This window comes from Aspergillus tanneri (assembly GCF_003426965.1).
Source record: "Aspergillus tanneri strain NIH1004 chromosome Unknown AapTan_8_pilon_pilon_pilon, whole genome shotgun sequence".
Taxonomy (NCBI): Eukaryota; Fungi; Ascomycota; class Eurotiomycetes; order Eurotiales; family Aspergillaceae; genus Aspergillus; species Aspergillus tanneri.
Window position 1 is genome coordinate 526,740 of NW_022984635.1, and position 12,087 is coordinate 538,826.

The 12,087-nt window shown below is 50.0% G+C and overlaps 6 protein-coding genes across 6 annotated transcripts; 3 read left to right on the top strand and 3 right to left on the bottom strand.

The window, feature by feature from the left end:
- Nucleotides 1-723: 723 nt before the first annotated feature.
- Nucleotides 724-4,000, top strand: ATNIH1004_010791 (putative importin 13; the record flags this gene model as incomplete). The annotated part of the gene is made up of 4 exons (XM_033575359.1): nt 724-780; nt 835-1,028; nt 1,091-1,577; nt 1,739-4,000. The coding sequence occupies 4 exons, from the start codon at nt 724-726 to the stop codon at nt 3,998-4,000; spliced, it is 3,000 nt and encodes a 999-aa protein (XP_033421214.1).
- Nucleotides 4,001-4,644: 644 nt separating this feature from the next.
- Nucleotides 4,645-5,820, top strand: ATNIH1004_010792 (uncharacterized protein; the record flags this gene model as incomplete). Its single annotated transcript, XM_033575360.1, has 1 exon — nt 4,645-5,820. The coding sequence occupies one exon, from the start codon at nt 4,645-4,647 to the stop codon at nt 5,818-5,820; it is 1,176 nt and encodes a 391-aa protein (XP_033421215.1).
- Nucleotides 5,821-6,064: 244 nt separating this feature from the next.
- Nucleotides 6,065-6,634, bottom strand: ATNIH1004_010793 (seipin co-factor family protein; the record flags this gene model as incomplete). Its single annotated transcript, XM_033575361.1, has 1 exon — nt 6,065-6,634. One exon carries the CDS (start codon nt 6,632-6,634, stop codon nt 6,065-6,067), a length of 570 nt encoding a protein of 189 aa, XP_033421216.1.
- A 741-nt stretch (nt 6,635-7,375) lies between these two features.
- Nucleotides 7,376-8,413, bottom strand: SNZ1 (pyridoxal 5'-phosphate synthase subunit PdxS; the record flags this gene model as incomplete). The annotated part of the gene is made up of 3 exons (XM_033575362.1): nt 7,376-8,005; nt 8,069-8,251; nt 8,309-8,413. 3 exons carry the CDS (start codon nt 8,411-8,413, stop codon nt 7,376-7,378), a joined length of 918 nt encoding a protein of 305 aa, XP_033421217.1.
- Nucleotides 8,414-9,134: 721 nt separating this feature from the next.
- ATNIH1004_010795 (uncharacterized protein) lies at nt 9,135-9,719 on the top strand (the record flags this gene model as incomplete). Its single annotated transcript, XM_033575363.1, has 2 exons — nt 9,135-9,500; nt 9,561-9,719. 2 exons carry the CDS (start codon nt 9,135-9,137, stop codon nt 9,717-9,719), a joined length of 525 nt encoding a protein of 174 aa, XP_033421218.1.
- Nucleotides 9,720-9,916: 197 nt separating this feature from the next.
- On the bottom strand, nt 9,917-11,596 carry ORC2 (origin recognition complex subunit 2; the record flags this gene model as incomplete). Its single annotated transcript, XM_033575364.1, has 1 exon — nt 9,917-11,596. One exon carries the CDS (start codon nt 11,594-11,596, stop codon nt 9,917-9,919), a length of 1,680 nt encoding a protein of 559 aa, XP_033421219.1.
- Nucleotides 11,597-12,087: the final 491 nt, after the last annotated feature.

Sequence of the window (12,087 nt, forward strand, 5' to 3'; positions counted from 1 at the left end):
ACAGAGACAGCAAGGGTAGTCAGGAAAGACCAGGATGCTGAAGGAAGTCAGAAGGATAGTTATAGGCGCAGCCAAGTGTCTGTTGAGGCGGTAGACGTGGAGATATCGACCAACAAGACTGGTTTGGGCTGGTGTATCTGTTAACTTACTAGGTAGCTAACTAATTACAAGTGGCTCAGACTGTTTAGTACAATACAGACCCGTGACCCTGCCTCGATTACGTCATTGCGGGAAAATGGGCAAAACTGGAACGATAGAATTCGTCAGACGGCCAGGGTAGGCTTGGCGGTATGTAAGCCAAGTAATGGTATAACAGGCTCTGGTTTATTTAGTGTTATTTATCATCACTCCTCCCCCCTCTATCAGGCCAAATTCAACATTGCTGGACCAGCAAAGAATTGATTGTCTGGTTGAGAATTGATTGATATAGTGGGCTGTTGGTAAAGATGGACAGGCTACCATCCTTCTTACCCTAGCCTGACTAGTCACAAGCCCCCCTTTCTTTTTTTCTTTTTTTTTTTTTTTTTGAAAGACTCTAGATATTAATTTCTTTGCTTTCCTTAATAGAACGCCTGCATTTATTCATTTTTCTCCCACCACATCCCCTCCATCCCACTTTCTCACCGCCTAACCTTTTCACTATAGTGTTATCAACACGTGACACCCCTATACTGTCTTGCTGACAATCTATACACATTTCTTGTGCCCGCCAATACGGCCTCAATGGACGTCCCAGGCCAAGCCTCAGATGTGCAGCTCCTCATTAACGAGGCAAAAACAGTGAGTTTGTATTCTGTCAATTGTTTGTAAGATCTGTCCCTAACAGCTCCCCAGCTTGTATCCCAGCTTTATGACTCTGCAAACACTGGCAACCCCTCCAAGATCAAGGCCATCCAGGAGCATCTGCAAATCCTTCAAAAGGGTCCCCATGCATGGATAATTGCCAGTTATCTCCTCAATGATGATGCAAGTACTGATTTAAGATTTTTTGGTGCCTTAACGTTCACTGTTAAAATTAATCAAGACTGGTGTGTTACCTCAGTACTGGCTTGCATATTTGCAAGAATTTCCACTGACCTGTGCACTGTAGGCACCAGTTGAATGAAAACGAAGCCCAGGAACTTCTTGGTCGGCTAATAGACCATTATGTATTCTTAGTCAACGGAGGAGAACGGCCTTTGGTCATCCGAAAGCTGGCATCGAGTCTGGCGACGATCTTCTTGAAGCCAAATGCTCCTTGGACGCGTGCTCTCTGGAACTTGGCTGCCTCCCTGGCGAATGGAAAGTATCTTTCCGAGGAGCAAAGTCAATCTTTTGATCTACAAAATGCGGTTCTCCCTGCCCTGTCAGAAATGCAAATTGCTAGCTTGCTTTATTTCTCGAACACGCTCGCGGAGGAGATAAACAGATCTCACTCGGAGTCACGCCGAAGTGGAGATAACGACCGTATAGCTGAAAATATCAAGGACGCATTCTCTCTTATTGAATTTGTTCTTCAGCAGATACTGCAGCAGGAAACTGCTCCTAGTCTTATCTCCGATGAGGGACCAGGGACTGAAGCTGTTAACTCGTATAATGTAAGTTTATATCTCTCATCTGGATAAACGATTTGCTTGGACAAGTGTCTGACTTCAGATCTAAGTCATGGATGTCTGTCCGAAGCGCATTTCAACCGCGAGATACATTATCCGCCTCGAAACTTGGCACCACTACAAATTACGTGGTCCAATCTTTGAAGACCTCCAGCCTATCTAAAGCTGCAGGGCAAGTTTTGATCGAACTCCTGGATTGGCGTGATAGTACATTCAACCAGCAGCAGTTAGATTCTATCTTGGACTATTTAATTAGTGACCTTGGTACCGCCCATATTTCTTCATTAATGGAGGGTGATTTTGAAGACGAAAATATGACATATTTGGAGCTACTATTGGCATACTCAACACTCAAGCAAAGGGAATTACTGACTCGGGTGCCCCATGATCTGCGGCATGAAAAGCTCCTAGCAATACTCCATACGCTATTTAAAGCTCCAGGATATGCGGCGGTTGAAGATTCAGCGTCACCATTAGTCCTTGAATGGTGGACTGAAGTTGCAGATGACCTTCAGGAACTATATTTGGACGAGGAGAAACAGCTCGGGTCTGATTTTGCTAAACCGAATTTGGCTCGTGCAGCTATGGACTGCTTCGAAAAGCTCAAGTACCCGAGTCCAGAAGAGCTGCAAGGCTGGGGAGATGACGACCGTGGGGAATTTGGATCTTTTCGCCGCGATGTCTGTGATTTCCTCCTCGCAATTTATCCAATGTTAGGGGTGGAATTGGTCCAAGTATTTCAGGAACGCGCCAGGTCATCTCTTCCGCACCAAGATTGGAGAACATTCGAGGCTGCGATTTTTTGCATTGCTCAGCTTTCCGAGGCCGTGGATGAAAACCAACATGCGGATGAATGTCTGAATTCGATTTTCTTCAGCAATGAGTTTGCCCTTTTATGTGGGAGTGAAGGAATGGCCATCCCGGACAAACCTCGCCAAACATTAGTGGACATGTTAGGAAAGTATCAGTCCTACTTCGAACGAACCCACGCTCTACTTCCCCGAGTGCTGACATTCCTTTTCGCATCTCTCGACGTTGCACCATGCGCTCCGGCGGCATCCAAGTCTATCTCTTATCTTTGCAAGTCCTGTCGTAATGCTCTTACTTTCGAGCTTCCCGCGTTCATGAATCAATTCGAGCAGTTCCGTTTTAAGCCCACCGCTACAACCCTTACAATGGAGAAGGTGTTGGAGGGGGTCGCGGCTATAATACAGACGCTGCCTTCGGATGACGAGAAAGCGAAGTTCCTCGAAAGAATTCTGAAATTCTTCCATGAACAAGCGGTGACGGCACGGGATGAAGCGGCCCGCGGCCTTGTGGATCCTGCCCGTTGCCGTGGCCATTTGGCGCTTCGTTGTATTGCAAGTATTGGAAAAGGACTTCGGACGGATAACGAAATTGCCTTAGACACCAGTGATGGTGAAATTACAAATCCTTATCCACCTACATTTTGGAATACGAGTAACGGTGCTGCGTCTCAGACCCTAATCATGCAGTGTATGCAGCTTCTGATGACCGACTTCCCACTAGACGTGGCCATTATTGAAGCAGCATGCGACATCCTGAAGGCGGGTTACACCGAAAGAACAGGCCCATACGTCTTTCCACCAACAGTGACTGTCAACTTTGTCAAGAGTATACCATTCGGAAGTGCTGGCGTCGACATGGTCATGGGCACCGCTTCGGCGTTCCTCGCATCTCATAGTGCGCGCCCAGAGAACGTCCGCGAAGAGGCCATTGCATTGATTCTACATGTATACAATACCTTCTGCTGGATGCATGAGAAGTCGGAGTTTTATGATCCCGAGGTCGCTAACAGTGGCATTGATTTCCTTACCCGTTTGCTTCCCAAATATCACCCCTTCCTCTTTGCGCTTAAGAGCGCGCCTCCGGAGCACAGTCAAACCGAGTCCAGCCATGGAAATGGGCATCTGCAGCGACCACCAGTGCTGCAGGCCATTCTAAACTTCACCCTTCTTTCTTTACAAGGCCCAGAGCCCCTTCCTCTCCGGTCTGCATCTCAATTTTGGGTCAGCACCTTGAATCTCCCAATTGAAGCTGACCCCGTTCAAAATGCTATCAAAGAAAGCCTCCCCGCCCTTTGTCGTATCCTAATTATACAGGTCACTGGCCGGTGTGCACGGTCCGATCTCGAGCACCTCTGCGAAGTGCTCAGGAGGGTCATTTTCAAACATCAAGGCCTTGCTCGGCCGCATCTGACTGCGGCATTGTCTGAGTTGGGGACTGACAATGCCAATCAGAGCCAAGGTGCAACCACATCTCCTCAAGACAGGCAGCGCTTCCTTGCGTCTCTGCTAGCCGCTAGGGGCGCCAAAACACAAACTGTCCAGCTGACACGTTCCTTCTGGGTGAAAAGTCGTGGGGCAGGCTTTGACTACGTTGGATAGATAAAATGGAGTACAATCTGAAGAAATAATTCTTTTTAACCCCCCCCAAAAAAAAAGCTGCGGAGAGAGATATACACACAAGCTGGATATTTCTGAGTAAAAGCTGCTAACTAATTTTACGAAGTCCGTCCAAAGTGAGGCTCAGAGATGTGATGTAATGCAAACAGAACATTTCCAAATATACCCGACAAAGAGCCATGCCAGCTGTGGAGTATGTGGGAGAGCCTTATAGGATCACACGATTGTATGCATTATGACGAGTACCTCACTACCTTACCTCCAAATGGGATGCAATACGAGGCCAGTTTGTTGTCTTCGCCAAGTGGGTCGACACTGCACCTGCTCCAGCCACTGAGGAGGTGCAAACAGATGCCGGGCGCCAACTCGAACAACGTCGCTGACCGGTCTAATTATAATTACCGTTCTTTGAAGACTGAGTTGCCTCGATCCACATCGCTATGTCACTATGAGCCTTGGGAGTGGGTCAGGCCCACCTGACGGCCTGGTGGGCGGTGCTGCTTTCTTTCACTATGTTTAGCCCGTTCATCTAAAGATTCTTCCATGACCTCATTCGGGGCCTCTGGTATCTTCTTTTCCCCAACACAGGTACCATTGACTATTCAATTCTCCATGCGATCTTCATCATGCCTCATATCGCAAATACGCCCGAATCTCTCCTGCCGCGCACTGATTCGCTAAACCCATCCACCACATGTAAAGGCACTACTGCCAATGGCCGGCCATGTCGCCGCCCTCTAGCCTCTCCAATCGACTCGTCGTCTTCAGCCAAACATGCGAGAGCCTGTCCAACAGAATTGTACTGCTGGCAGCACAAGGACCAAGCCGTATCAATCCATCAGGAAACGAACAATGGGCCCAACAAGCCCGAAATGAAGCCACGGTCCAGTATCGACACTCTGATGGAACGACTAGGAGTACTGGACATCAACGATGCAGAAGAAGTCAAAAAACGCAGGCAGCAAAGGAAAAAGAAACAAAAGAAACGAACCATTTGCTGCTGTTTCGAGGTAATCGAGGAGGAAGATATCGTACTACCCAGACCCGTACATCCAACTCCAGATCGCCCACAAATGCAGCAACTCTCACCTAAGGCCCAAAAGCCGTCTTTATCTGTGTCTCAGGATCCATCGACCTCACAGACAAACCCTCTTCTGCAATGGATCCCGCCGTCGGTTTCTCCAGAGACGAGTCTAGTTCTCCTTACCGAGATGACCAAGCCGATCTCCTACGCAGACGAGCCGGGCTACATCTACATGTTCTGGGCGACACCCTCCCAGACCTCCCGATCCACTCCTCCTCCGGCCGACGTCGTATCGTCACTCTTCCCCCCGCCGTCTGGGCATCCTCGTCGCGTCAGTGACGCTCTTCGAACAGCCCGGGACCTTAACACCTTCACGACCAACCCGACGAACAGTAGCCCCGGTACTTTGCGTCTGAAGATAGGCCGCACGAGCAATGTGCAACGTCGACTGAACGAATGGACAAGACAGTGCTCTCACGACCTCACTTTGATCCGGTACTACCCATATACGCCATCATCACCGCAGCCATCACCTGCATGGCACGACCGACGCTCCAGACCCGGCCTAGAACGAGGACGAAAGGTGCGCCATGTCCATCGTGTGGAGCGACTGATCCATCTGGAACTCGCCGATATCAAAGCACGCAACCTTGGACGGTGTGACGATTGCGGCAAAGAACACCGGGAGTGGTTCGAAGTACCGGCGGACAAAACATCGCTGAAACGAGTGGATAACTGTATACGAAGATGGGTAAAATGGGCGGAGGATCATGCATAGTAGTGAATTACGATAGTGTTGAGTACAGTCTAATCATTTGTATAACATCAACTGTACGTCGAAGATAGAATCCAGACAGCGGGAAGATGGAGGAATCTCGTCAGAGCCATGTCCGTCAGGCAGACATGAAATCAATAAACCTGATAAAGGCGGAAGAGAAAAAACAAAGATAGAAAAGAAATTAAAGAAGGGAACCGGCCCATCATATCATAAGATAGCCCGTCTAGTATCCGCTTCTCACATCTCACATCTCGATTTCACCATTCATAAAAACATCACCTCTCCAATCCCGAACTGTGTTTATCACCCGTTTCGCGGAAAGAAAAATCACCATCCAATAAGCCCAGAACCCCCCGGCAATAAAAGCTATAAATATCATAATCGGCGTGAGGAGCATAGCAGCCAGACAAATAAACATGGCCACCCCCACCCCGACAGCCATAAACATCCCCGATGCGAACAACGCAAACAACCCCATTGGCACGGCCGAGCACACGATCTGACATAGCAGGAACGAAGCAATCAGCGGATGAGCTCTTGCAGCCTGCCAGATGGTCGATCGGAGCCGCGGCGAGCAAACGTACTTGGTGATGAGGACCAATATCGAGGTGAGGGTGAATTGGAGACGGAGGAATGAAAGTTGAAGTTTGTGGGTGGAGTACTGGTTCGTAGTAGTGGTAGTAGTAGTGAATGTGTCTGCCCCCTTGGTGGTAGGATCAATAGGGGTGCCTTGGATTGAGATTTGAATCAATCTATCGGGTTTGATTTCAGGTGTTGGTGTCTCTGCCTCTTCGGTATTTACGGGCGCAGACATGATTGGATTTGCTTCAATTGAGTGGCTTCGTGCGGATGAGTATGGGAGGAATGGTAGGGAGGTCGACTGCTTGCTTGGAAGGAGCTATGGAGAAATTAAGGAAGCGAGTAGAAGTTGGTAGAGAGCTCTATAAGGATAAAGATAGCGTTCTAGTAGTTCCTGCCTATTCTGGATGCCTCAGAGACTTCTATTTTGATAGTATGGTGGTATGGCGGTGCCTGTATGACCGGGTACGGTAATATATTGGTTGCGTAATTGAATGTATGGCCAATACAAGACAACGCACGGGCCAGTTGTGAGAACGAATGCGCCTGCCAAATCCAGCAAGAGGTGAGAGCATCCCGATTCTGGACAGAAGACTACTACCAAGTACGGAATGCAGCACGCAAGCAGCTGCAGAATCAAATTACTAAATTGCTCACCGAAATGGCTAGGAATGGTTATATAGCAACCCATTTAATTGTCCTGTTGAATTTTATTTACTAATACACCAAAGCATGCGCAATAATGAATGCCCCTTTCAAGTGCTCATAGCTCATAATCGACAAACAAATGCTGGTATACCTTCTTTTGCTCTTAGGCCGAATGTATACTATAGGCAATATCAACACGAAGGAATAGAAAGTCGCAAGATGGCACTCCCAACTTCTCTCAACGCCCGCCCAAAATATATGGATTAAAAAAAACGACCGGAAAACTTTTTAAAATGGCAGAAAGGATAAGCGGGGAAAAAAAGATAATCTACCATCCTCTCTGAGCTAGCTTGTCGGCCTCCTGCATTTTCGAAACGTTGATGCCAACCATCGCCTCGCCCAGACCCTCGCTGACCTCCGCGAGAACCTTGGGGTCCTTGTAATGAGTCACCGCCTGGACGATGGCCTTGGCACGCTGTTTCGCATCACCCGACTTGAAGATGCCCGAGCCCACGAACACTCCGTCGCAGCCCAGCTGCATCATGAGAGCGGCGTCGGCCGGAGTGGCAACACCACCGGCAGCGAAATTCACCACGGGAAGGCGACCCTTCTCGGCGGTCTCGCGCAGGAGCTCATAAGGTGCTTCCAACTCGCGAGCGAGCAGGCGCAGCTCCGGCTCTGGGTCAGCGGAGGACAGCAGGATAGCACGGGCGCGGGCAATGTCGGCGTTGACTGTACGCATGTGCTTCACGGCTTCGACAACGTCACCGGTACCAGCCTCACCTTTGGTGCGAATCATAGCAGCTCCCTCGGAGATACGACGGAGGGCCTCACCCAGGTTACGGCAGCCACAGACGAAGGGGACCTTGAAGTTGTGCTTGGTGACATGGTAGACGTTGTCAGCAGGGGTAAGGACTTCGGATTCGTCGATGTAGTCGATACCAATGGCTTCGAGAATCTAATAGAAACGAAATTGTCAGTTTTCTCGACGCGTGTCCAGAATTGCTTGCCGTTAGCTTACCTGGCACTCGACGAAGTGGCCAATACGGGCCTTAGCCATGACGGGGATAGTAACGGCCTTCATGATATCCTTGATCATGCCGGGGTCCGACATGCGCGCCACACCACCCTCAACTCTGATATCAGCGGGGACACGCTCAAGGGCCATGACGGCGGCAGCTCCCGCTTCCTCGGCAATGCGAGCCTGTGGCCATAGCAGTCAGGATCTGGGTTCAGATAGACAATCAACGGAAGCACCTACTTGTTCCGCATTGACGACGTCCATAATCACACCGCCCTTCAACATCTGGGCCAAACCGGCCTTGACAGTGAAGCCATTGGAGGCACCGTTCTGCTGAGCAGCCATTGTGGACGAGTGAGGGGTGTATAGAGAGAGAGAGGATGGTATTCCAAAGGATCTAAGACGAATGGGAGAGGGATTGGTGTACTTACAGAGAGGGGAGAGGGGAGGAATTTAAAAGAAAAGTGAGTCACCCATCCGGACAGAAGCAGCCTGAGAATGGAGGCACCCAAGAATTCCCCGCCGAATTTTTCCAGCATTGGTTCCGCGCGCGGAATGACTGGCCAATCAGAGCATCAGCGTCCCTCCCTCAGTGGAAAGGCCCCGCCGAAATGTTGACGTTTTCCGCGGATTCGAACAGGAACCTCCTGGTCACGTATCGTTCTGTCAAGTGTCTGGTATGGTATGGTATGGCCTATTGGGACAGGCATGGTATACGATTTGATACACCATCAAAGTTTCTATCGACACATCCACCTCAGGCAGTCAATGTTATAGTACTGTAGACTCGACTACTTCTAACTTAAATAGACTTATTCAATCTCTCAAAAACAAACGTCCGTTTAGTACCACCATCTCTCAATGCTGATTACCCAGGCTCCCACATTCGAACAGACCGCCTTGTGACGTCATCTTCAATTCTCCAGATCAGCGCCCAGTCTTTTAACTATATCTATCAACCAAGAAGCAATTGCTCCAATCCCTCCCTATAAACCCACATTCCCCCTCGCACTGAACCTTCATATACACTCCCTCCCCCAAATCACCCAACAAGTCCCTATCTAGTATGGCATCCAATCTACTCCTCTTCTCCCGCACCTCCGCCATCCTCGGCGTTGGCCTCGGTCTCTCCTTCTCCCTCAGCCCCTTGTCTCCCTTTCGTTCCGCCCCAATGCAATGTCAGTATGCAGCTCCCTACCCCCGTTCCGAAGCGCTGGACCCCAACTGGGCCATCCACCCCAGGGATCCGCTTCTGCACAAACAAGGCACCACCACGGGCACCCGGACGACTACGGAATCGGGGGTCTTCACGGCGTCCAACATGCGCCAGGTCAGTCTGGGAAGTGTACTAGGTCTAGTCGCGGGTGTCGGACTGCGGGTGTTCTCAAAGGCCCTGGTGGTGCTATTGGGTATGAGCATTGTTGTGGTTGAGGTATGTAAGATATCCAGTGCATGGTTTCATTCCCTGACTTTGGTTAATATTCGTGTTGAGGAGAAGTGGGCTGCCGCAAAGGGATTCAACGTCCTTCCCTTGGAGAAACTGCAACGGTACGTGAAAGGTGTGGATCTGCAGGGTATGGTGTCTCGGCAAATTCCATTTAAGTTGAGCTTTGGAGCGACGATGGCGCTGGCTGCTTTTGCACAGTTCTGAGGCCTCCGTTCGTGGACCGTTGGAGGAAAGGTGCTTAGATGTGCTTAGCATTTGGATATCGGAGGATGCGGAATTAACTCTATATTGTGCTTATGTATATAGTGGAATGGACGAGAATCGATACAAATATAATTTTTACTATCGGTTATATAGATACACTGTTCAACATGGGGTATCATCAAGTCATGTAAGGCATCTCAGCCCAACACTAAATCCTCCAGGACTCCCTCCATCTCTTCGCGAGACAACGGAACTCCCAACAGCTCCGTTCCACTCGTATCCATTCTGGATGTTATCATCTGGTGGTCGTGGAACTCCTTCAGCAGGGTGCGAAACATCATCTCCGACGAAGCAATGAATTCTTCACAGGCCTTCTGATACAGCAGCCGGAAATCAATGCCGATCTCTTCCTTAGCGACTCCTCGTTCTTCAGCATCATTACCACCGTCGATGTCATCGTCAGATTGGTGCCCGTCATCCATCATGGTCAAGAGCTCCGTCAGAAGAACCCGATACAGATTCCGTGCGTTCTCTGGCAAACTCTTCAGCACGAACTCAACGCCATCCTTGCCACCAACGCGTCGGCCCTTGCGGCCGAGAAGACTGTGAACCTCCTCTACCACGTCGAATTCTGCTTCGAAAGGTGCAAAGGTGGTGCAATCATGGAAAGCAAAGTTGAACTGGTCACGGAGACTGATATCCCACATTAATAAGAAGTTTGGAGTGTCGGCCGTTGCTAGGAGGTTGATCTCTGGCGTGAAAGCCAACCGCGCAAGAAGAGCCTGGTTCGCTGCTCGTCGGAGGGGGGGCGCGTCAATGGAGTTGATTAGGACAGTAATTGGCCGTCGCGAGGGCTGTGATTTCAACACCGATTGCAATAACTCCAAGACCTCCACGGGTTGAGAACCCATTTTAGATGGGATATCCGCACCAAGAACGGCTGTGACAATCGTAGCAAAAATGGATCGGATGGATATATTCGGGGTATGACCGTTGACAATGACAATCGAAGGAGGGGAAGGGCTGTGTTTCTGATGGAGCCAATCGGCGAAATTCTGTACAAGCAGGCGCTTGGAGCCATATCCGTAAAGACAGATGTTGAAGCCTTGATCGAACTCGAAGCTCCACTGTGCGAAGGATCGACAATGAAGGTCGAACAAGAAGGACTTCTCCTTCTTGAAGGGATCCACGTACTTGGCCAACTTCTCGAAATACTCCTCATGAGTCAAAAGGTGCACTTTGTTCAAATTATTATTCGACGTTCGGGGAGGACCAGCACGGTTTTGGAAGAAGTATCGCTCGTGCGGTGGGAGCTCTCCTTCTGGAGTTGGAGATCGCTTATTCTTCGCGCCTTTTGGTCTTCCTGCACGACGTTTTGGGGTCGCAGCCGTCTTCTTGTTTACCGAGGTCCCTGTATTTGCCTCAACTGACTCGACCACATCCTTGCTGCCATCAGTAGTCGTCTCCTGGACATCATTCTCATCCCCCAGGATCTCCTCCGCCAAACGGTCACCGTCGTCCCAGATGTCATCCTCATCGTGCTCCAAGAGAAAGCGGGCGCTCTTCTTTTTCGCGGACCGGTCGGCATTACGCGCTCTGGACGGTGTAGAGGTCGACTTGTTCTTCGTAGGGGTCGAAAATAAAGCTTTTGCCTTGGACTGGTGCGTAGGTGTTTTTATTCCTGATTCCTTCAAAGCCGCCGGCGTTGTCGTCGAAGTTTTCTGGGAGGTCGACTTTATTCGTTTCACCGGCGTGGTCATCACTGTATCCCCCTTTTCGACATGTCCGTTCGTGGAGCCATTGAAGTCTGCCGTTCTCTGTCTCTTCGGCGTCGAGACAGGACGCTCGTCGTCCGAATCCGGTTGCTTGCGTTTCATGTCAGTAAACACGCCTCGAAAATCGACACACGCGCAGAGGGCAAAATACCATCCAGACACGACAGCACCTATTAACGACTTAGCTGAGATACCGAGCAGCACAGACACGCAAGGGCGTAGACAGGGAGGAATGTTGATCTCTCGGTCTTACCCCCTCGTGGCTTTTGTTGGGACCAATGCGCTGTCTGGGCCGACTGTTTCTCCGACTTCGCGGTATCGGAGGTCTCGAGAGATGTCAAAGCGGCATTTCCGAGTCACCAATAGCTGCGTTGAGACTGAGACTGGATCGGATTTCTGTCGTGAGCTTCTGCAGCGGTGATCTGGCCTGTGGTCTGCTCGTCTACATCGCCTGGGAACAGACAGACACAGCATTGAGTTGACTTCACCCGATTCCACTCCTGACTCATTCCGCCTATCAATCTAGCTAAGGTAGTTAGGTCAGCTACTATATAGGTCTCGACGCCCTTTGTTCTACCAAACGTGAGATTCTT